This window comes from Hippopotamus amphibius, chromosome 6 (assembly GCF_030028045.1).
Source record: "Hippopotamus amphibius kiboko isolate mHipAmp2 chromosome 6, mHipAmp2.hap2, whole genome shotgun sequence".
NCBI lineage: Eukaryota > Metazoa > Chordata > Mammalia > Artiodactyla > Hippopotamidae > Hippopotamus > Hippopotamus amphibius.
In genome coordinates, this window is record NC_080191.1 from 101,261,174 (window position 1) to 101,282,889 (window position 21,716).

A 21,716-nucleotide genomic window follows, 5' to 3' on the forward strand; every position below is an offset into this window, starting at 1 on the left:
TCACTGTGTTACCCCAACACCCAAAGATGGAGTTGTACCACCCAGATCTCCTTTCAATGAAGGACGTGTCACCCAGCTGCCAGGAGTTGGGGACAGGGACAGCCTGCAACTGCGGTCCCTGCCTCAGCTGCCTCAGCTGCAGAGCCCAAGATCATGGCCTTCGCACGAGGCCCACACTTAACAACTGATGATGGTCGAGGCAGAAAGCCTGGTCATGTCCTGTGCAAATAAGACTGAGTCCTGAGCTCCCCACGGGCTCGGGTAGGGCTTGTCGGGCCTGCACTGCTCTGCAACGTCTCTGCCTCGCCCGCCTCCCTCCCCTCCTGTCCACGGGGGCCAATCCTGCATCAGTGTTCTGCCCACTTAGCTCCCCGGCAGACACTGCTTCCCAGAGAACCAAGCCATGACACATGGGGACTGGGGCTTGGGGCTCACGGAGGTGGCTGTCTTGGAGGCTTTAACAAGCTGAGTATTTGATAAGAGTGATGATAAAAATGACAATATAACCATCCTTATCCTCCTCCCCCCCCACCATCCCAGCTCTTTCAGAGAATTGTTTCTACAGGAAGAGAGCGGAAGTCACCACCTAAGGAAGTTGTTGCCAACCCTGCGGCAGCAGCTGAGTCCCAGCCAAACCCCAGGAGGAGGCTGGAGAAGAAAGCAGACAGGAGGAAAGGAAGAAGATGGGCCTGGAGAGAACAACCTGCAGACGCTTCCAGCAGGAAGGGAGCTGGGCACGCGAGGACGAGTGCATGAGCTGCTGAGGGGACCAGGGTCTGAGTCCTGACTCTGTGATGTCTGGTCACTTACAAAACTTCTGTGACTCAGTTTTATCACCTGTACAAAAAAAATCTGCTTTTTAGGGCTCTAGCAAAGCTTAAATGCAATGATCTATATAAAGGTATGTTGTCAGTTAAGGCCCAAGGTACATGTATCTACACTGCCTCTCTTGTCCCCTGGGCACCCCCTCCCCCACCCCACTGCTCTGTACAGGGCAGCTTTTCAATAAATAAACAGCACCCCGCTGCCTCTACCAAAATTAATTAGTTGGAAAAACAAGTGAGTCAGCTTGGATAAGGAAACCTGCTACTCACAGGGGAGGTGATAAATACCAGAAGATAGGAAATAAATAAACTTTCTATTTTTATTACATGGTTATTTTGCACAACAAATATTCAGCTGAATTGCATGGAAGATTAAAAACAACAGGAGTTCAGGGGTTTGCAAATGTTCATTTCCTTTTGAATACACCAGAAGAGGCCTCTAAGAATAGCACCAATCAATTAAAAAAAAAATAGAGGGAGTGTCTATTTTAGGATTGAGGCTCGGCAATTAAATGTGGATTCAGGGTAAGAGGTTTGTGGAGGCCAGACCCTAAGTTCTTCAGTTGTGCTTACGCTGTAGAGACAGTAGCCAGTGTTTGGGAGCATCAACACTCTCTTCTTCTTTCAGTAGACAAGACTCACAGAAGTCATCCATGGTCATTGCAGATAAATTAGAAAACATGGAAGGGAAAACCCCTCAGAGAACCATTATTATCACTTTGGTATTTCCAGTATGTGTGTCTATCAACTATAGTTTATTTCTTTATAACACCTTTCATGCCAATGAATATGTAACGACATCATCATTTTTCATAAATTGAGAACTTCTTTGTTCTAGAAGATACACCAGTCCCCATTGCTAGGCATTTACTTTGATTCTCAATGTTTACTATTGTAAACCACACTGCCATGAGAATCCTTGTATATATTTCTCTTTACACACAACTCTGCTTATTTCTTTAAATTCCTAGACATAGACTTGCTGGGTTAAAAAATATTTTAATCTTTCAAGTTAGTTTAACCTAAATGTTGAGAGCAAACCTTTTTCTAGGTTGTAATTAACACTCTCTTCAGTGGGGTCATAAATACATTAAGATGGAATGTGAGGCACCTTTTTAAAAACTTGATTCAACTTATGAAAACTTGTCAAATATAAGCCTGAGCTGAAGTGAGAGCCCAGGGGTTCCCGACACCCCTGTACCGACAGCCCTGGAATCACGTGGGAGCTTGTCAAAGGTGCAGATTCCTGTGCTCCCCCTAAACCTACGGCATCACGATCTCCTTGGTGATGCCCAGCGATCTGGCGGTTCTCACGCTGCCCCACCACCTGAACTTCATCCTCTCCCGTCTGGAGTTCTAGGGATTTGGTCTAGAGATGATGATACCCCAAATAACCTGGAAGTTCCCCAAAACATGAACTGTGAGCCCCACAATAGTTTCATGCTGTGAAACACTCGATAAACGTGTCATCATTTGTGAGGCAGCCTTATGTTTCCAACTTTTTGCATAAATAACCTAATAGAACTTTTAAGTGAACTGATAAGAAACCCTCTGCCCTAACAAATGGGTGGACAGTCTCCTGCCACTGACACAGCTTTACTGACCCAATCAGAAGTGGCCTCAAGAAGCAACTGTCTGGTGTATAATCACTGCTAACAGCACAGCTCGATGTTGCCCCTTCGAGAACAAGTCATGCCTAAAGTTCAAACGACCAGGTTGACTTGTTCATTTATTGGGCCCACCCAGGTAACAGCCACCTCGCCCAGGAAGGCGTGTCGATGGCTGCCTGTGCTGCACGCAATCAGACACACCCAGGAGCACCACTCAGCCTCTTCTGGGACTGAGATGGATGACAGGGGACCTTGTCTCTTCCACATCTTCTAAGCTGATGCTGTGGAATTCGAGTCTCAGCTGAGCACTCAGCCTAGCAGATTTGGGACCAGGCTTTTTGCTTCCACAGGCAGGCATTCCATTGAGACCATCGCCAGCTGGTGCTGGTGTGGTCCTCTGTGCAGGTGAGAGCACGGGACAGCTTCTCACCTTTTCCTTAGAGCATCAGTCCTGACAACTGCTGCTGAAGCAAAGGGCTCCCTCTGCAGTCAGCAGCATGGTGGATAAACTAAAGAATAACTACCTATCATCTACCCCTGCGAAAGCTGAAAGGCATGTTTAAGGTCTGTCCTTATCACAAGGAAGTTCATTACCGTAGTAAATAGTCATCATTATTTTGGGCTTCACATTCCCCTCTCCTGTTCAGGAGAATCCTCTCCTTCGTGAGCCAGAGGCCAGTCCCCACTACAGCAGCTACAGATGCCTGACGGTCACTTCCCAGCCTCCATGCTATCAGGGTGCAGGCACGTGGCCAGCCTCTGACGTCCTCCCTGGACTTACTATCAGAGCTTGTACTGAGGAGGAGTGGAGCTTGCAGAGGCCATCCAGGAAGGGGTGGGGCCCCAGCCAGGGACAGCCTAGCAGCCACGCCCCATGTCCTTCACTAGGCCTTGAGGGTGCTCAAGCGCCCTGAGAGGAGCCCCATGTGGAGGGGAGCTGAGGCCCCAGCCAATGTGCTGTGCGAGTGAGTGAGTGAGGTGTGTGGGAAAGGCGTCCTCCAGCTCCAGTCAAGTCTTCCTGTGACGGAAGACATCTGACTACAACCTTGGAGGAGACCCTGAGCCAGCAACCCGCAGCCAAGCTGCCCCTGCGTTCGTGACCTGCAGAAACCACGAGATAACAGAGGACTATTGTTGTTCTAGGCCAGTGTGTTTCTCAGTAGTTGGTAATGCAGCCACAGTTTAGGCACCAAGCTTTTACAGAGGGTCAGGATAAGAAACTAATAAATGAAGAATGTCTCTGCATATACTTTAAACCAGTTTTGAAATCATTGCTGGTTGTGCTGCTTCATGGTTACCGTAGAAGTACTGTGTTGGTAAGTTTTCATAAATACCTTAATAGGAAAAAGTAGGTGTCCTTTGGAGATGGATAAAGAATCTTAAAATTCATGTGGGGAAATGAATGTCAGAGTTAAGAATATTTGAAAAAATAAGAAAATTAGAAGATAACTGTCTTATTAGATGTTAAAATATTCCATAACGGTAGTGCAATGAGAACACTCTGGTATAGATAGAGGATTAAGAAGCTAGACCAGTAGGCCAAAAAAAGAGTCAGAAATAAACAATATACAGGAGTTGGAATATAACAAAAAAAGAAGTTAAATTAAATGGAAAAAATAGATTTTACTGGTGTAAAAACCTCAAGTGTGAAAAATAAGAGAATAAAAATTCTAGAAGAAAATTTAGGAGGCTATATATAAAATACTCTTAAAAAAACAAACAGTGGGGAAGGGATAAATTAGGAATTTGGGATTAACATATACACACTACTATATATAAAATAGATAAGCAACAAGGACCTACTGTATAGCACAGGGAACTATACTCAATATCTTATAATAATTTATAAAGGAAAAGAATCTGAAAAAGAAAAAATACACACACACATATGTATAACTGAATCACTGTGCTGTTCACCTGAAACTAACACAACACTGTAAATCAACTATACTTCAATTAAAGAAAAAAAGAAGGGGACTTCCCTGGCAGTCCAGTGGTTGGGACTTTGCCTTCCAGTGCAGCGGGTGAGGGGTTGATCCCTGGTCAGGGAGCTGGGATCCCACATGCCTTGCAGCCAAAAATAAAAAAAACCAAAGCATAAAAATGGAGGCAATATTGTAATAAGTTCAATAAGGACTTAAAAAAAGGGGGGGGGGGAATAAAAATATCGAGTCACTATGTTGTACACCTGAAAAAAAAATTGTACTTTTATTGTGATAACATTTAGATTATACTTATATTGTTTTGGTCAGTTGTACACCAATAATATTTGAAAAAAGTAAATCTGAAAAAACTGTTAAAAAAAAAAACAGAAAAGCATAAAAGTTGAGTCACATTTGCCTACTTAAAAAATAAAAAGTTTCCCCCACCAAAAATCCCAAAGAAACAATAAATAAAATTAATAGACATAAAACAGACTGGGAAAAAATTTGCTGCACATAAGACAGAAAAGAGGGTAGTAATGTCTTTATAATAATTCAGCTGAATACATTGAACATTAAATCAAGTGCAATGGCAGTGACTATTTCTCGCCACACAAAAGGGTATGGGATATTAAAGATCCTAGTAGACACCTTTTACAAGGAAAAGACTTTGTTTAGAAAAAATAATAAAAATTAGCTACCAAGATAGTCACGGCATATTCACCAGTGCAATGACTTGAACGGCTCACCACTCCTGGTCGGCCTGTGGTTCCTGCCTGCTCCTGTCCCTTCCACCTGAGAGGCCTTCCTGCCCACCTGCCCATGGCCAAAACTATCCTCATATCGGGAACGATCTCAGATGTTGCCTTCTCCTTGAAATGTCCTTGATGACTTCCATCCCCCAACTACAAGCAATATCCCCACCCTCTCAATCCTTACTCTCTGGTTGTATGGTTATTTGGGCCCTTGTCTTGGTTCTTTTTTGAAATCATAAGCCTTTAATGGCAGGATCCAGGCCTAACGCACCATCACTGTCTAATACCATTCCTCTGGAAATTATATAAACTCTGATGAAATCCCAATGTGTGAGTAATGAAGGAGTGCACGATTGCTGAGTTTCTCTCTTAGCTAGGTAAACCTGATTCCTGGAAATTTTTTTCTAAGAGTATGCTACTAAGAATGATTAATAACATTGTTTTAGGAATTTTTGTAAACTACAAACCCTTTCTCTACCTCCTTCCCATCACCACACATCTGCCAAATGTGTGTCTGGCATGGTAGTAGACACATAGCAGGTTCTCTGTAAACTGCCAGTAATTCTGAATCTATTGCATCCCTTCAAGTTTTAAAGAACTCCTAGAAACTATTAAATTTCTGTTTATAGAAGGGATAGTGGCAAATTTTGTACATTCACATCAAAATGATCCAAGTGGATTTTGGTCCAAAATATCCTTCCTCTCCTCCAAATGCAGTGGTTTCAATGTGTCAGTAACCAACAATAAGACACTATGTTGAAATCGCTTTGATTATTATGAGAAATCCTTTTCTGTCAAGGTGAAGAGCACAATAGTGCAAGGTCAAACGGCTGTCAGTCATCCCTACAGTTAACAGCTTAGAGTTCAAAGAGCTTCAGCGAAGGAAGTTTTGAAGGGATTCAGAAGCCCTGATGTCTTCTGGTCTGTAATCAGTCACATTTAGTTTAGGAGAGATTAAATAGTAATTACCAAGGTTCGATGGAAGAACTTAAGGGTAACAATTTTCAAAAAGCCAAACTGATCATTTGTGTCAACACACTAAAGAAATCATAATGGGCAGAGAGGTTTGGAAGCACCTCTCGTATTCTAATGACTTCTGTGACAACATCCTGCTTGGATGCAGTGCAAAACAAGCCTTTTTATAAATAGTTCACCCAACGTGTATCATTCTGATGATGACTTCTCTCTAGAAGTACAGCTAATTTCCCAGTCATTGAAAAGTGCTAAACTTCATATGCTGCCTTGGTTCATAATCTGGTTACCAAGAAACATAGAGACGGATTTTTCCTTTTTAAGGGAAAACAGAGGTCATCTTCTGCCCTTACTGGCTAGTGATGGGCCTGAACAGTTACTATAGCAACACTATGTGTTGTCTGTGGAATGAAAGCCCATAACCAGTTCCCCATCTCAGTTCCCCATCTCAAGTCACTTCTTTCAAAGCATCCTCCTTATTGTTTTTTAAAGCTGATCTTTTCTGACCATGCTTAAGAACCAGTGGTATCCTAGTCCACAGGGTAAAGTTTAAGCTCCTTAACGTGGCAACAAGGTTCCCCATGGCCTTGGCCCTGTGTACCCAGATTTGCTGATCCCTTTCTCACACCTTACATTCCAGCAGCATCAGCCTTCTTGAGAGTTCCATGAATACACCCAGCTGTTTCACACTTCTGAGTCCTCCACTGCTCAATCCTCTCTAGAGAACACTTCCTCTTCCTGACCATTTGGCTGCTCTACTCACCTTTCCATTCATTCATCTAATGATTATTGCCAGGCTACGTGTTAGACTCTGAGAACAATAAGACCTTGCCCTGCCCTCATGGACCCCAGCAATCACAAGCCTTCTCCTCCTCGGGGGAGCCCTGCCCCAGCTGCTCACCCAGAGTGGACCCCTCGCCTCCACGTCCCTTGTTCCCAGTATGCGTTGTCCTCATCACAGTGCCCCGTAACTACCTGCCTCCCTGAATAGACTGGGAGCTCACCAAGGGAGGGACCTTGTTTTCTCCATCACTCATAAACATCTGTAGGGAAGAAAAGAGTAGGGGGAGTGAGAGGCTGCACGTTTCAACCATGGAAATTTCATGTTTGAAGTATCTATCTGCCCTCAGAGAAACGGCTGCTGCCCACGTTCTTGGCTGTCCTCCAGGCCCCCATTCCTGGCCTTTGCTGTTCCTTTCCTCTCCTAATTCTACCTAGGATCCCTCAGCATCCTGCTCATGACTGGCCTTGCTTCTTGCATCCCAGGGGAAATTTTGAGGGGAATTTAGGGCTTCAGAAATGAGGTGCCTTTATGAGGGAGGATATGTCCTCCGTGTGTAAAAAAAGCACCTATTGGGTGGTATTGTTACAAAGCTTTGCACTGGTTTGTCCAGGACTCCACTTGGTGGCTGGCACCAGGTTCCAAATAGGTCTCAACATGGAAGTCTTCACAAAGTACCTTGAACCCACCTAAACGTCTGACACAGACATAAGGATGAAGAAAAAATACAATATTTGTTCCAAGGAAGCTCCGTAACTCTTGTATATAGTGCCAGATAGCCCAGCACATGCTGACATCACCACAAAGAGAAAAAAATTCTAGAAGAAGCTGTTTTCATTTTAGCTTATAATCAAGTTCTCTATAAGAAGTAAATTTGTTATTTTATACTTTAGTAATGTTTTGAGTTATAAATTAGGGTGGGTGTGCACGATAAGAATCTGGGAACTTATGGGCATTAAAGCCGTGGCTCTCAAAGTGTGGTCTGGACATGGAACATCAGCATCATTTGGGAACTTGTTAGAGACACAAATTCTGGGGCACACAGTACACCTGCATCTTCCCAAGGCCTCTAAGTAATTCAGATGCCTGCTCAAGTGAGAGGACCACTTGGTCTAAAGGCTTTAACCTGACCTTGATGTAGAGAGGAGACTCAGATACCAAAACTGTAATTCAAAAAGCCATCTTCTAATTCGGGATTTCCTGAAGTTCCACAAATGCTGCCTCATTCACCCTTTCCACTCCTCAGTGACACTGGAAGGGGAGGCCTCACTGCCCCTGTTTCACACGGAAATAAAACTGAGTCGGGTAAACCACCACCAGCACCCTTTCAGGGCTACAAAGTTATAACTTTCTTGATCCAAAGAACCAGAAGGACATTTGCATTTGTTGTTCTCTCCTCTCTTGTCAAGGGCTGGGAGAAGCCCTTAAAAATGTCTGCGGAAGATAATTAACAACCTGACATGCTCAACAGGCAACTGGCTATCTCCAAGATGCACAGGCTGATGGTGCCTGGGAGTGAGGCATGGCTGTCACGGGGGCCCCTGTTTAAGAGACAAGGCTTATACTCTGACACATCGAAGTTTCACGTGTCCCTGGGATCCTGTTAACATTCAGACTTGTATCAACAACCATGATTAATAAGCCCTAACTATTAGGTGAATCTCCCAGAATGTAGTTAAAGCAAAGCAGCTACCACCTACCTAAGCAATCTCCTGCCTGATGAGACTACGTGAGGGGGTTTCTCCACGGCTCCTATGTAACCACAGAGAAGCACCTGGAATCCAGAAAGCCATCACACTCTCTTCTGCAGTGAGACAGGTGTTTCAAAAGCTCGCTGGCCCGCATGTCAGTGTCTGCCAGCCCACGACTCCCTCTCCACCTCTCGACACACACTTTGGAGTTGAGCTGTCACTTTCTCTGTCCCTAAATCTCTCACCCCTCCCGCATTTGCTTTCTGTCTTCTCAGACTCACTGGCAGCTCTTACCTGCTCCCATCTCCTCCCCCGTTCCCTTTGTTTCTGCAGGTTTATATCAGCTTTATTCCTTTGCTGTCACTTTAGTGACACTCCAGGCAGAGATGAATGTGAATTTTTATTTCATGTTCTTAACTCTCATTTTTATAAAATCATACAGTCTAGAAGAGAATTTAGATATCATCTATCCAATCTAGGATTTTTTTTTTTTTTTGCAGTGGAATCTTTTTTAAGAGACAGTCTCATGTAGAAGTCTAATTTATAAAACAGATAAGAGTGAAACTATTTTGGTTGAAGCTGGGAAAGGAGCAGAGTCTGCATCTAATTTCTCTTAAAATATTTAAAAATATTTGTTAAGGGCCGCTTTTGCACCAGGCACCATGTTAGACAGGGCTTCTGTCCCCATGCTGCTCAGGGTTCCCCTCCCCCCTTGCTAGCTCCTGCAGGTCCCCAAGGAAGCCAGTTTGAGAATTACTGAGCTGGTCTAACTGAGGTCCAGAGAGAGAGACTGCTTGGCCAAAGGACAGCCTTCCTGGTCTGCAAATTCAAACTTGGGATAACAGTACCTCATAAGTGTTACTGATGTACAATTAAACAGGCACAGGGTGACGGCCAGGGGGAAACATTGGGAGCCGTGTTATGAGTGAGGCTTCTCACACAGGGACGTACAATACACTAGAAAAAGGCTATAAACTGTGCATAAACTCCTAATAAAAATAGCGCTGAATGCTGGCACACCTGAAAACTTCATCTTTATTCCTGCCATTCCCATTGAAGGGACTGCTTTTGGTCACACAATTTAAAGATTTAATATAAAATTTCACCATCAAATTTCAAAGAAAAAAATCTCACCCCTTTTCACCCAGGACCTATAAGAATAGAGTCATCCCTTGGTCTCCCTGGGGGATTGAGCCCCAGTGAATATTGAAACCTGAGGCTGCTCAAGTCCCCTGTACACAGAAGCCTAGTACAGTGAACACAGAATGCCCTCAGGAACTTCTGCCCAGGGCTGGCTGAATCTGCGGAAGTGAAACCTGCAGATAACAGACTGTATCCTCTGCTCTTCTATCTGTGTGTCAAGTGACAATTTATCATCCAGTGCTAGAAGTTATCACAGTTGGGTTTGTTGGGTTAAAAAAAGAAGAAAATAAGAAATAGGGTTTTATCTTTGAAGCACAGCAATCCCATTTATTGAGACCAACAATGCTGAAGACATTTCAGCTTTGTCTTTCAGACCAAATCTCTTCCAGGAACTGGCTGACCTTCAGAGTGATGGTCCTTTCAGCCTGCAGGAATGCAGTGTTTCTACAGGCCCAGTGAGGAAGAAAGAGTCCTCTCCCAGGAAACCTGTAAGACCTACTACCGCGCCCTACCAGGCCACCATGGATCCCAGTGGACCACTGAATTTAATGCGTTCATCCTCGGAGACCCAGGGCCGCCGAGCAACAATGGCAAACAATTCTCTTCTGCATTTCCTGGCGCGTGGGCCGGACATTCAGCCTCTGTTGGCCTCAGTTTCCTCATCTGTCGAATGAGGAGGCTGGACTAAAATATCTGTAAGATTCCTTCCAAGTGTTCTGCTTGTTGGATATTCCATTAGAAAAAATAGGCATTAGTATATTTTGGAATCTGAAGAGACTTACTCACCCAAAGTTGTGCAGCCCAGCACATGCTCCAGACACCTGGCCAGCGCTTCCATATCACTGTCCTGTCAGAACAAGAGAGATTTACTTCTCTGCACGGTAGATGTGGAAAAGTGTTCTCGCCACACGGAGGCAAGACAGAACACACAACAAATCGACTTGCAAACATATTGTGCAGTATGACCCCATTATTTAAAAAAGAAAACTCTTTATCTATATGCTTATCTCCATCTCTGCCCTCATATCAATCTGCTGCTCTATCTATTGCTCTATCTCTCTCACAGGAAGAGCACACACTAAAATGTTAACAGCAGTTTGACAAGGTGGGATTAAGGGGGTATCTTTATTTTCTCCTTTGTGTGCTTATGTCTTTTGTAAATTTTTAAAATAAACAAATATTACTTATTTAAACTATAAAAATGGTAAATACTGTGAGAATGAAGAGAAAAAGGTTTTATTCAATCTACTCAATACAACAGGAATCAAGTAAACATTTTTCCTAGAGAGCACCTCTACTGTTCTTCTTTGTAAATTTATGGTCTTCAAGGAGTCATAAATCTAAGAATCATACTTCTTATTGACTTTAACCCTCAATAAGTGTCAGGCACCCCCATAAGGATTTGGAGGGGAGAATCCCAGAACTGTATTTGATAACAGTTATTATCTTTAATGCAAAATAAATATCTGTCCTCTACCCAGGAGGCTGGAAATATCCAAAACAGCATCATAATGATCAGGGAGAATGTAAGCTCTTAATTACTTGCAGGTTTGTGGCTATATTGTGAGACATTGATAATCTATGGCTCACATGCTCTATTTCACAACAAGCTACACATTTCACGTTGTAGTAAATGTGGATTTTAGAAAATGCACTGTAGTATAATAGACTACCCTAAAATGTGACATAAACGTGTCAGGTTTCTTTTTATAACATCTGGTGGGGTTTGGGCAGCCACTTTTTATGCAAGTGGTAAAACCCTGCATGATTTCATTTTCCAAAGTACAGGAGTGCTGAGGAAGGCATCCCTAGTCAGTGCTGGTCAATGAGGCCAAAGCACTAATGGAAGACCCCAGTGCCCAGCCCTGGAACAGGGGATGGGTACCAGGTATAGAAACAGAAGGAAGAACAGGTCCCTCCCTTCTTCTATACACTTGTGATCTCCAAACTTAACAGGAGGCAGCTGTGGGTCAGACAGGAACTCGGCAGAGATATCCTCTGCAAGAAGAAAAGCAAAGCACACATCTGCAGGTGGTGATGCCAACCGACAAGCTGGATCTAACCAAGCCTGGCTCCTCCACGGACTGTGCTGGTCAAGGCCCAGTGGCCGGACTGCCCAGGTCTCAGTTTCTGCACCTGTGATACTAGGGGTTAAATCAGATGATGGTTAAGGAGCCTTCCAGCTCTCCCTATTTTTCTGGCTAACGAGCCAGATGCACAGACAGCGTGGTAGATTGCTTTCCAAGTGGCTGCATCAATCACTTGTCCCCGTGCTCCTATGCCATTCCTCGCATCAAGAGGTGGTGATCCTCCACCACCCCTGGAGCTGGCCCTGGAGCTTGCTTTGGGTCACAGAACGATGCAGAAGTAATACTGTGTGACTTCTGTAACTAGGCCTCAAGAGGCATGTAGCTTCCAGTTTTTAATCTCTTGGAAGCCAACAACCACAGAAAGAAGTCCAGGCTGTTCTCCTGGAGAGATCCCGTGGGGAGAGCCCCTGGAGCATGAGAGGCCACGAGAGGAAAACAGAGGCCGCCAGCCAACAGCCAGCACCCAGCACCACTGTCGGGCATGCAAGCGAGGCCACTGTGGACTCCCAAGGCAAGCTCTCAGCCAAACACAGTCTCAGGAGGGACTCTACACAGTATCACATGGAGCAGAAGAGCTGTCTTGTGAGCCCTGGCTGTGCACAGAGTCACAAGAAACAAGAAATCATCATTTGAAGCCCCTAAGTTTGGGGGCAGTTTGTTGTACAGGTAACTGAGGCACGATTTTGAGGTCACTGACCAGGTATTTTTTACTTTTCTGTCCCAGCACCAGCACAGACCCTGGTGTGCAACAAATGCTGAGTCTCATCTGTTTGGGTCTCCTCCAACTTCTGTGGTTTGCAAGGAAGGAAAACAGAAGAAGGGCATGAACTCTGGGCTCTCCCGCACTCAAAGTGCTTCATTCCTGGGAAAGTGGAGAGAAAGGCATGCTGCTTCTTACTTCTGTGTCCTGGTCAAGTCAGTTAACCTCTCCGAGCCTCAGTTTCCTTAATTATAAAGTGATGAGAATAACAGTCTCCGTGTCACACAGGGCTCTTATGAGACGCAAATGAAGTAATGCAAAGCCTTTACTACAGTGTATGGCTCACTGGAAATATCCAGTCAATGGAAAAAGAGAGTTACATAGGAGAGGATGGGATGGGTAAGGGACAGAGACATGGGAGGTGAAGAGTTCCACTCACTGCGCCGGCCACACAGCATGAAAAGTCTCAGGAAGCAACTGCGTTGAACCAATGCAACAGAAACAGCAAGAGCCAGAGACAGGGCTGCACGAAGCACCCAAACGGCTGGGGTACAGCAACCACATCTTCCCAGCACAGAGGTTAGGAACACTGTCCACGGGTGTGGAGAGGGCAGAAATAATTCTAACACTGTAGAATGAATGAATGAGTACTAACGTTTATTTAGTTCTTCATATGTGCCACTGTTGTACCAGGTTTGCTATTTTTCTCCCCATTTAACAATGGAGAAAACTGCTCGGAGGTTGTTGATGAAGAACCCACCCTCCCACCTCCCCCTCTTTAGCTGCATCTTGTTCCCAGGCTGTGCTCTATTTTATGTGTATCTCCCAAGGAACTGTTCTTAGACCTTCTCTTGAGTCTATACCCCAGTTCCTCCAAAAATACTATGGGCTGCTCTGGGTTAGGAGCCCTGATTTCTACTCTGCGAATGTGCAGTGGAGTACCTAAGAGGTCAGGCCCTGGAGACGTTGCCTGCGCTACCTCTAGTTGCGTGAACTCGGTCCTATTATGGAACTTGTTTGTGCCTCAGTTTTCTCAATTGTTAATCTGGGAGAAAAATAGCAAACCTGGTAGAGTTTAAATGAATTAACAGATGTAAGCTGGTACAACAGTGGCACATACACAGCCCTGCCTATCTTTCACGTCTTAGCTAGAAGTTCCGTCATGGAGAAGACCTTCTGGGAGCGTGCCGTGGCAGGCGCAATGCGGGGTCACGCTGCTGATTGGAACTTTTGCACTTTCCCCTTGTTTCACAGTGTGCATTGCTCTCTGCCGAGCTCAGCGCCTGTGGAGCACCTGTGTCGGCCTAGGTGCCACATTACAGTGTTGCCAGACTTCAGTCATTCCGGCCAACTGCCAGGAAGCTCATGTTCAAATGCTGTGGAAAACACCTAGTGGCTCCTTGGCTGATGCACCTAAATGTTCTTCCAGTCTCCTTCCTCCTAACCATCAACATCTCTAACAGGAACATGCCTCAGAGGCTCGAGGAGCATCCTTTAAGATTCAACTCCGAAAAACTGTCCCACAGATTCAAGTTCAGTCAACACCCAGATTTGTTTCAGAAACAGATGCAGTAACTTGGCTAATGAATTAGAAATGGCTTCTAGGAGGGAAACGGAAGTTGTTATAATATGTTCCCTAGTAATTCATATTTATTTCTTAATCTGGAAAACACAGAAAATTATCAAAAGAATATAAATATCACCCTAAATTCCATCATTATTAACATACCCACAAAAATACACACACAGTCTTTTCTAGACAGATATCTTTTAGATATTTGAGATTATACTATATATGTATACGTACACAGGCACACATACACTTTTGTTTGGATTTTCATCCTATGCTATTAAAAATTCTTCAGAAACATAATTTTAATAGTTATGTAACATTGTACTGTAAAGCCACATGAATTTATTTATCTATGCCCCTGTCACTGGACATCTAGATTGCTTCCATTTTTTGATAAATAACATTGCAATGACGATCTTTGCACCTAAATCTTTTTTTTTTATAAATTCTTTTTTATTATTATTATTTTTGGCTGCGTCAGGTCTCATTGTGGCATGTGGGATCTTTGCTGTGGCACACGGGATCTTTCGTTGTGGTGTGCGGGCTCCGGAGCCTGCAGGCTCAGTAGTTGTGGCGCACGGGCTTAGTTGCCCCGTGGCATGTGGGATTTAGTTCCCCGACCAGGGATCGAACCCACGTCCCCTGCACTGGAAAGCAGATTCTTAACTACTAGACCACCAGGGAAGTTGCTGCACCTAAATCTTTGACCTATGTTTACAGTTTTTTCTTTAAGTTAGGCATTCAGAAATGAAATTATTGAGTCAAAGAGTGTGAACATTTAGAAACCACTCTTCCTCTGCTCTGGCCCTTTGCTTCACGTTTCCACCCATCCCAAGTAGTTTATTTTCTCTACAATGCGCTTCAATGCCTTCATAGTTTTTTCAACCTCCTTTCTATTAAAATGTGCTTTCCTTCAAGAAAATATATGATAGACTCATTAACACAAAGATGACGGATAAGGCTTGTATGTTATCTCGAGATACTTGTGTTTCAGTAAGGATACAGCCTCACATCAGGGGAATTTCTCTCTCACTGCAGCAGTGTAGGCAGCAGCAAGTAGGTGTGTCAGGGAGGAGGTTAGGTGGTGTCTTCACAGAGCTGGAAAAATCACATTTTTCCATTTAGTTATCGGCCAGTCTGTCTGACCAAATAATCCAGATTATCTCCTCACTTTAGGGCTTTCACCCTAGTGGTGGGGAAAGGTTTAGTTCACACACACATGTGTGCACACACACACACAAAGCCACTTCATTACTCAGTTTTACTCAGTTCAGGTAGTGTGTACTAAACACCAATTATGTTCCAAATGTACACAAAGTTGAGGGAGGCAGACTGGCCTCAGCCCACCACGGTGGGACAGGCAGTCCACTCCACGTCCCAGGGCGCTGCTGCCAGTACCCTAGTGACGCACTGTTCTTTCAGCAGTAAATTCCCCGAGGATTACACAGCCAGGCTGAGAAACCCATTAAAATCAAACAAATAAAAGCCCGACAGTTGCCCTAGCTCAAGCCCATCTCTTGCCTGGGACACACAACAGCCTCCTTACTTCTCGCTCTACCTCCTCTGTGGCCTCGCTGCAATCCACCTCCGTCACAACAGCCACGACTTTGCCACTACATACGAGTAAAATCCCATCACAGCGGCCCACGCCCTGCAGGACCTAGCGCCTGCTGATCTTTCCAACATCATCCCTTCCCACTCCTCCGACTAACTGTGCTCCAGCATGTTGGTCTCTTTCTTTCAAACACACCAGGATCTTTCCCACCTTGGGGCCTGTTCACTGGCTGACAGTGCTCCCGCCTCACACGTTACGTGACTGTCTTTCTCATCCTGCAGGTCACCCGCTCAGAGAGCCTCCCTATTTGAATTAGGTTTGCTTCTACCACCAGTGGCTGACATACCGCAGTGCCTGTTTCTTTCTCTTGAGGCACTTACCCAAAGATCAATCAGTGCTTCGTTCATTAGCATTTGCTCCGTGAGGGCAGGGACCCTGCCTGCTGAGTCATTATTAGCTCAGAGCAGGCAACCAATAAACCCTTCGTGAATAGTTGGCGAAAGAAAAGCAAACAACAGGGCAACAAAGTCAAATAAAATATTCCTGTTTCTACCTCACCAGAAGATTTTGCCTAGATTCACAGCTTCTCAACCCTGCGAAAACTCTGGATATATTTCTCCCACCGAATTCTTTCAGAGGCGTTTATTTGCAAAGCTTCGTTCCAAGCCAGCTAACTGTGCATCTTCTGCTTCCATCTGCCTTTTCTTCTTGGCTCCCAGTTGTTCTATCATAAGGCTATTTTCTATCTGCTTCTGAGGTGACCCCAGAGACAGATATGACCTTACAGGCTCCCCACAAACTACAGCTTCCTTTGGTGGAATCCTTGTCACAAGGCTTCTGGGCGACTTTCTGTTGCAGCCTCCCAAATGGCCCCAAATAAGGAAGTTCGCCTCTCAAAAGATGGCCCCTCTGTGGGTTGACGCCATTGCTACAAGCGTTCCTCCCCTATGGCCACCACAGGGCGTACACCCTCAGGCACTGTGGGACACACAGCTTTGGGGGGGGTGGTAGGAGCCACATGTGGGGTGTGTGAGCGGCAGGCTCAGTGTCTCAGCGCAATTCAGCTTCCTGCTCCCTGGCCTCTCTGGCTTTCCTGGCTTCACGGCTCGTCCTCCCCGGGGCAGGTTCACTAGTCTTCCCGGTTCCACGTTCTAGTAGACCCCATGTTATTTTTCTATAGATCCTGTGATCCTACAGATTCCTACAGACCCAGGAACTGGACCCCTTACTGTCTGGGTCACAGATTTATCCACCTTGGTCTCAACCATATATGTGTGTATACACTCTGCTTCCTGGAAAACATAAAAATCTCAAAAAGAATTCAGCCGTGTAAACAAGCAATTCAGGAAGATTTTTTATAAGCAGTATTTTGTTGGAATCTGATACTTGGATAGACGCAATGAATCAAATTCTCAAAAAAAAAAAATTCTCATCTGGATGATCTATAACAGAACACGATAGTAAAAACGTAAATAGTTATAAGGTTTATACCCCAAATCAGAGCTACACAGCATCTTACATTTTTATCTTTAGTTCTTAGAGGCAAGCCCCAAATACTATCATTTGTACATGTCACAGCCATTGTTTTGTTCCTTGAAGTTTCAACCTTTGATCTGGAAGCTGACAAGATGCTGTTTTGAAAACATAATCCAACAATTATGCAACAATAATTCTATATCAATATTCTTGATAGAAAAAAAGAACCTATTTAGCATCTAAATTACCTAGGACAGTTTCAGCTACAAATAACTGAAAACCTACATAAAATAGCTTAAACAAAAAGTCCTAGTGTGTTACTTTTCAAGTATTCCCAGAGTCCTCTCTTTCCCAAGAAAGTATATCCTTAAACTTTTTGGCCAGAATTAATTGCATGTTCATCTTAAACCAATCGCTGGGAAATGGAGCCCGATGGACAGACTTCTGGGATGGATCAGGACCTACCCAAATCGCGAGAGAAGGGTGGCCACTGGCACAGAACTGAGACCAACTGAATGCACCAGAGGAGGGGGCACAGCCTGGAGGTTCCTGGACCCTGGAGCAAGCCTGCCTGAGTTTAAATCCAGCCCTGCCACTTGCCAGCATGTGTCTTGAGTACATTATTTAACCTGTAGGTGCTTCTATTTCCACATCTTGGGTTGTTGGGAGAATTAAACACATCAGCACTTTTAAAGTGTAGAGATATGTGCTTGGTACATATTAATGCTACGTGTGTTTGTTAAACAAAATGCTCAAGAATGTGTGTTGGGTACACAACCAATATGCACAGCATCTTGGCGTGAACTGGTTTGATTTTCTGCTCAAGCTATTGGAATGCATCGCAGCAGTTGAAGACAGCTCTTTCTGAAGAAGTTTGTCTCTCAAGCTGTTGCTGATGGTCATGTACCTAAGAGGCTCCGGTCACGGTGAGCAGGTCAAGCTGAAACCCGGTTTCAGAGGAAAAAGGTGAAACAAGGGGGGAACAAAGCAGTGAAAACCCACCCAGAGAAGCCTAGTCCCACGAGGCGAGCCTATCCTGAGTGTCAGGACAGGTGGCCTCTATGTGGATGAAGAGGAGACGGCAGAGGGACGACCCAAAGAGAGGCCAGGCAGGGAGTGTTAGATGCTGCGTCCCTCACTCCTCCACTCACCCTAGTGAACGCCTTCCTCTGGTTAAATGACAGGAAAAGAAATATAAGTTGCCTAGAAACAAAACATCTGTTTAAGAGAAACTTTGAGCAACTCTGAAACTTTAACGAGTTGCAAATAAACCAATGGGGGAGGCTTTAGTTACAAAGTTAGGTGAATGAAAACAATTTACACAGCCCTCTTTGAGACTGAATATATGGATGAAGAGAGAGAGCACTGATGCCAGTGAAATGGTAAGCAGTACACCTGCTGCTGGAGGAGTGCCTGCCAGGGAAGGAAGGCACGAATGAACCAACGACAGGCAACCGGCCGCCACGTGACCTTAGTGCGGGAGCAGTGTGGGCCCCAGTAGCCCCTGAGAGACTGCACACCCATTTTCAGGCACTCCTGAGAGCCCCCCGAGGCTTCCGCTTCCTGCTTCCGCACCTTGAGCGTCTGTCTGCAGCCAGTGCCCTCTGGTCCTCCCTGGGCGGGCGGCTACGCCGACTCCCATAGGCGTGTCCAGGGACGTGCGCTAACCAATACAGACACAGACACTTTCACGGCTGCAAAGTCCTGTTTCCAGAGGCTGGAAGCTGCTCCAAGCGCGTGGGAACAGATGCCTTCATGTGCTGCCCCACCTGACACCACAGCCTCTGTCTGCTGAGAGGCATAAGCGTGTGTAGGAGATGGATGTACCCTCCGTTCCAGCTGCAGCTGTCGAGAAGAGCACAGCCAAGCCCACCTCACTGAGACCCCAGGCACGTCCTCTCGTTCAGGGGTCCCTGTGTCCGTGGGAGGGAGGGGGGAGGGGCTGATCACCTTCACCTCTTGGTCACCCGGCTTCTGAGAGCTGTCCCGCAAGGTGACACCAAACCATACAGAGCCCTCTTCCCTACCCACCCTCAGGCATGCCGGACCTACTTTTCTCCTGAGAGACCTCATTTGAGGCCTCCTCCAAGCTGAAAAGTCACACTCGGGCCACTAGCAGCCAAGGAAGTGGCCTGCATGCAGGCTAAGGGCTCACGCCTCATTCTGTGCATGTGAATGTCACAGTGCTACTCTAGTTCTTCTGTAGTTTTTCTTCCCTTGATGACGTGTTATTTTTACTTATGTGAAATCTGCATTCAGTAAAATGCCCAGATCTTAAGAGTACAATTAAAAAAATGTAAGTACGCATGTAGCCACAACCGAAAACAAGATATAGGACACCTCTCTCATCCCCAAAGTTCCCTCCTGCCCCTTCCAGCCAATCCTACTTCTGCAGCGGTTCTGGTTTCCGTCACCACAGATGCACTTTATTTCAGTTGCTCTTCACTACCTTGGCCTTCTACTCTTCTTACCAGGCCTTCACGATGTAGCTACAGCTGGCCTGACGTCTCCAGCCTCAGCCACCTTCTTGCTCACCCTGTGATTTCTCCAACTGGCTGAGCCCCTGCATGCCCAGGGCCTTCCCACGTCCTCCTCCCCACTCTGGGGTGCTCCTCTCCCAGCCCCCTTTCCGTACACGGAGAGCTGCCTTTTCCCATCCTTCAGGTCATGGCTGAAAAGTCCTCTTCCAGAAACTTTCCCCACCCCCTCCTGGGTCTCCCCATGCCACCCAGTGCCCATTTCTTCTATCCCTTCAACTTCTTCCTTTCTTAGTCACGCCATCTGTTTGTGGACGGGCTTGTGGGCTACCTGTATCAACAGGCATTCAAGCACTCATTTATTCCACAGATTCTACAGAGTGTTTGCTCTGTGCCTTCTAAACACTAAACTAAACACTATTCAAGTTGCTGGGAATATAGCAGTGAAAAAAAAAAAGAAAAGAAAGAAAGAAAACCAACCAGAATCTCTGCCCTACTAGCTTGCATTCTAGTTGGGGGAGACAGACCATAAATGAATAAGCAAACAAACAGTGGTAAGTCAGATGGGGCTAAGGACTTCGGGGAGAAAGAAAGCAGGGAAGGGAAGAGGGTGTTCTCAGGCCAGCAGGTGCTATTTTACATAAGTTAGTCAGAGTCCTCTGCAGTAAGATGACGTGAACAGAGACTTGGAGGCACAGCAGCAGCAAATCATTTGTGTATCTGGCGGGGAGGGCATTCTGGGCTTCCAAAGGCAGGAACATGCCTGGTGTGTTCCGGAAACAGGAAGGCATCTGGAATGGCTGGAGTGGGGCCAGCAAGGGCAATTTCCATCGTGATGGAAGGATGGGAGCTGGAAGGCCTCTCACCAGACTTTGCCTCTTACGCTGAGTGAGATGGGGGAAGTGCTGGGAGACCAGTTAGAAATTACTGCAGCAATCCACTGAGGAGGTGACAGTGGCTCTGGCAGTGGGGTAGAGGTGCTAGGTAGCATTTGTATTCTAAACACACTGCAAAGGTCCAGACAAGAAGTTCTGCCTATGGACTGGACGTGGAATGCGAGTGAAAGGGTGTGAGTCATGGCTGGCTCAGGAGGTGCTGACTGGGACTGAGGCTGGGGTTTATCAGTCCACGTTGGAATACGTGTAGTTCAGGATGATCACTAGAAGTCCACATGACTTCCAACCCAACTCCGGGGCAAACTGGACATGTGAGTCCAGGGTTCTGGGGAGATAGAACTGAAGAATGGAAGACACATATGAGGGAGGTGACAGTCTGTGGACAGGACTTAAATACAGGTGGTGGCGTGAGATGCCTGTGAAGGTGGGGCTGTGTCTGTTTTTGTTCACCCCCGTATATCTGATTCCCAGAACACTCAAACAGGTGATGTACGAAGGAATGATCCAAGCAAAGCCCCACCCACTTTCTTTTCTGCAAGTTGCTTTACTAAGCTATTGTCCATCTCCTTCAACCATATCCACAAACAGTCCTGAAAAATGTCACTAAGTTATAGAAACTAAAACACCAAGGGGACCTTATCCATTTTCTGCACACTCAGATGAAACTTTCCCATCTCAGTTTGGTCTCATTCGAAGCCACGCCGTTGGCCATCTGCATTCATAACTCACAGGAAGACAGCAGATGCTGTTCAGCACAGAGCACAGGCCAGAGCTGGTGTCCCAGCTCCCATCTCACGGCCAATGACCGCCTCCCGCCCAGGGGAAAGGCCTTAAAGAGTGTGTATTGATGGGAACAGAGCCACATCTGCAAAACTCGAACTGCAAACAAGCCCCCCAGCTCCTGTAACACCAAACACCTCTGTCACTGCATTGGGAACCACTGGGCGTGACTGTCCGCACGTCCACATTTCACCACTGATGCCTGTTCCCTCTGCTTCATCAAAGCCTCCTAACTGCAGTGTTGCTAGTCAATGCCAGGTTTGTGGCAAGTCTGCGTCCGCAGGTTGCTTTAGGGTTTCACAGACACTCGTGGACATCCTCTGCAGAATTCTCAAGACATCCTGGGTTCCAGTCAGGAATGTAAAGAATGGAGAGAAGAAACAAGAAAGCAGGGCTGACGGAGTGGCACCACGACGCCTACCCGAGACCGTGGGCGGCAGGTTTCAGGAGCTGGTGGGGAGGGTGCTCCCC

At 45.8% G+C, this 21,716-nt stretch overlaps 1 protein-coding gene across 9 annotated transcripts in view; it reads right to left on the bottom strand.

The window, feature by feature from the left end:
• NEK11 (NIMA related kinase 11) overlaps positions 1-21,716 on the bottom strand; it is a 246,032-nt gene that overhangs the window by 55,138 nt on the left and 169,178 nt on the right. For all 9 annotated transcript variants that reach the window (XM_057737901.1, XM_057737900.1, XM_057737893.1 and 6 more), the window contains one exon: positions 10,485-10,545. In XM_057737901.1, the coding sequence (XP_057593884.1) occupies positions 10,485-10,545 (61 nt within the window). The remainder of the gene's footprint in view (positions 1-10,484; positions 10,546-21,716) is intronic.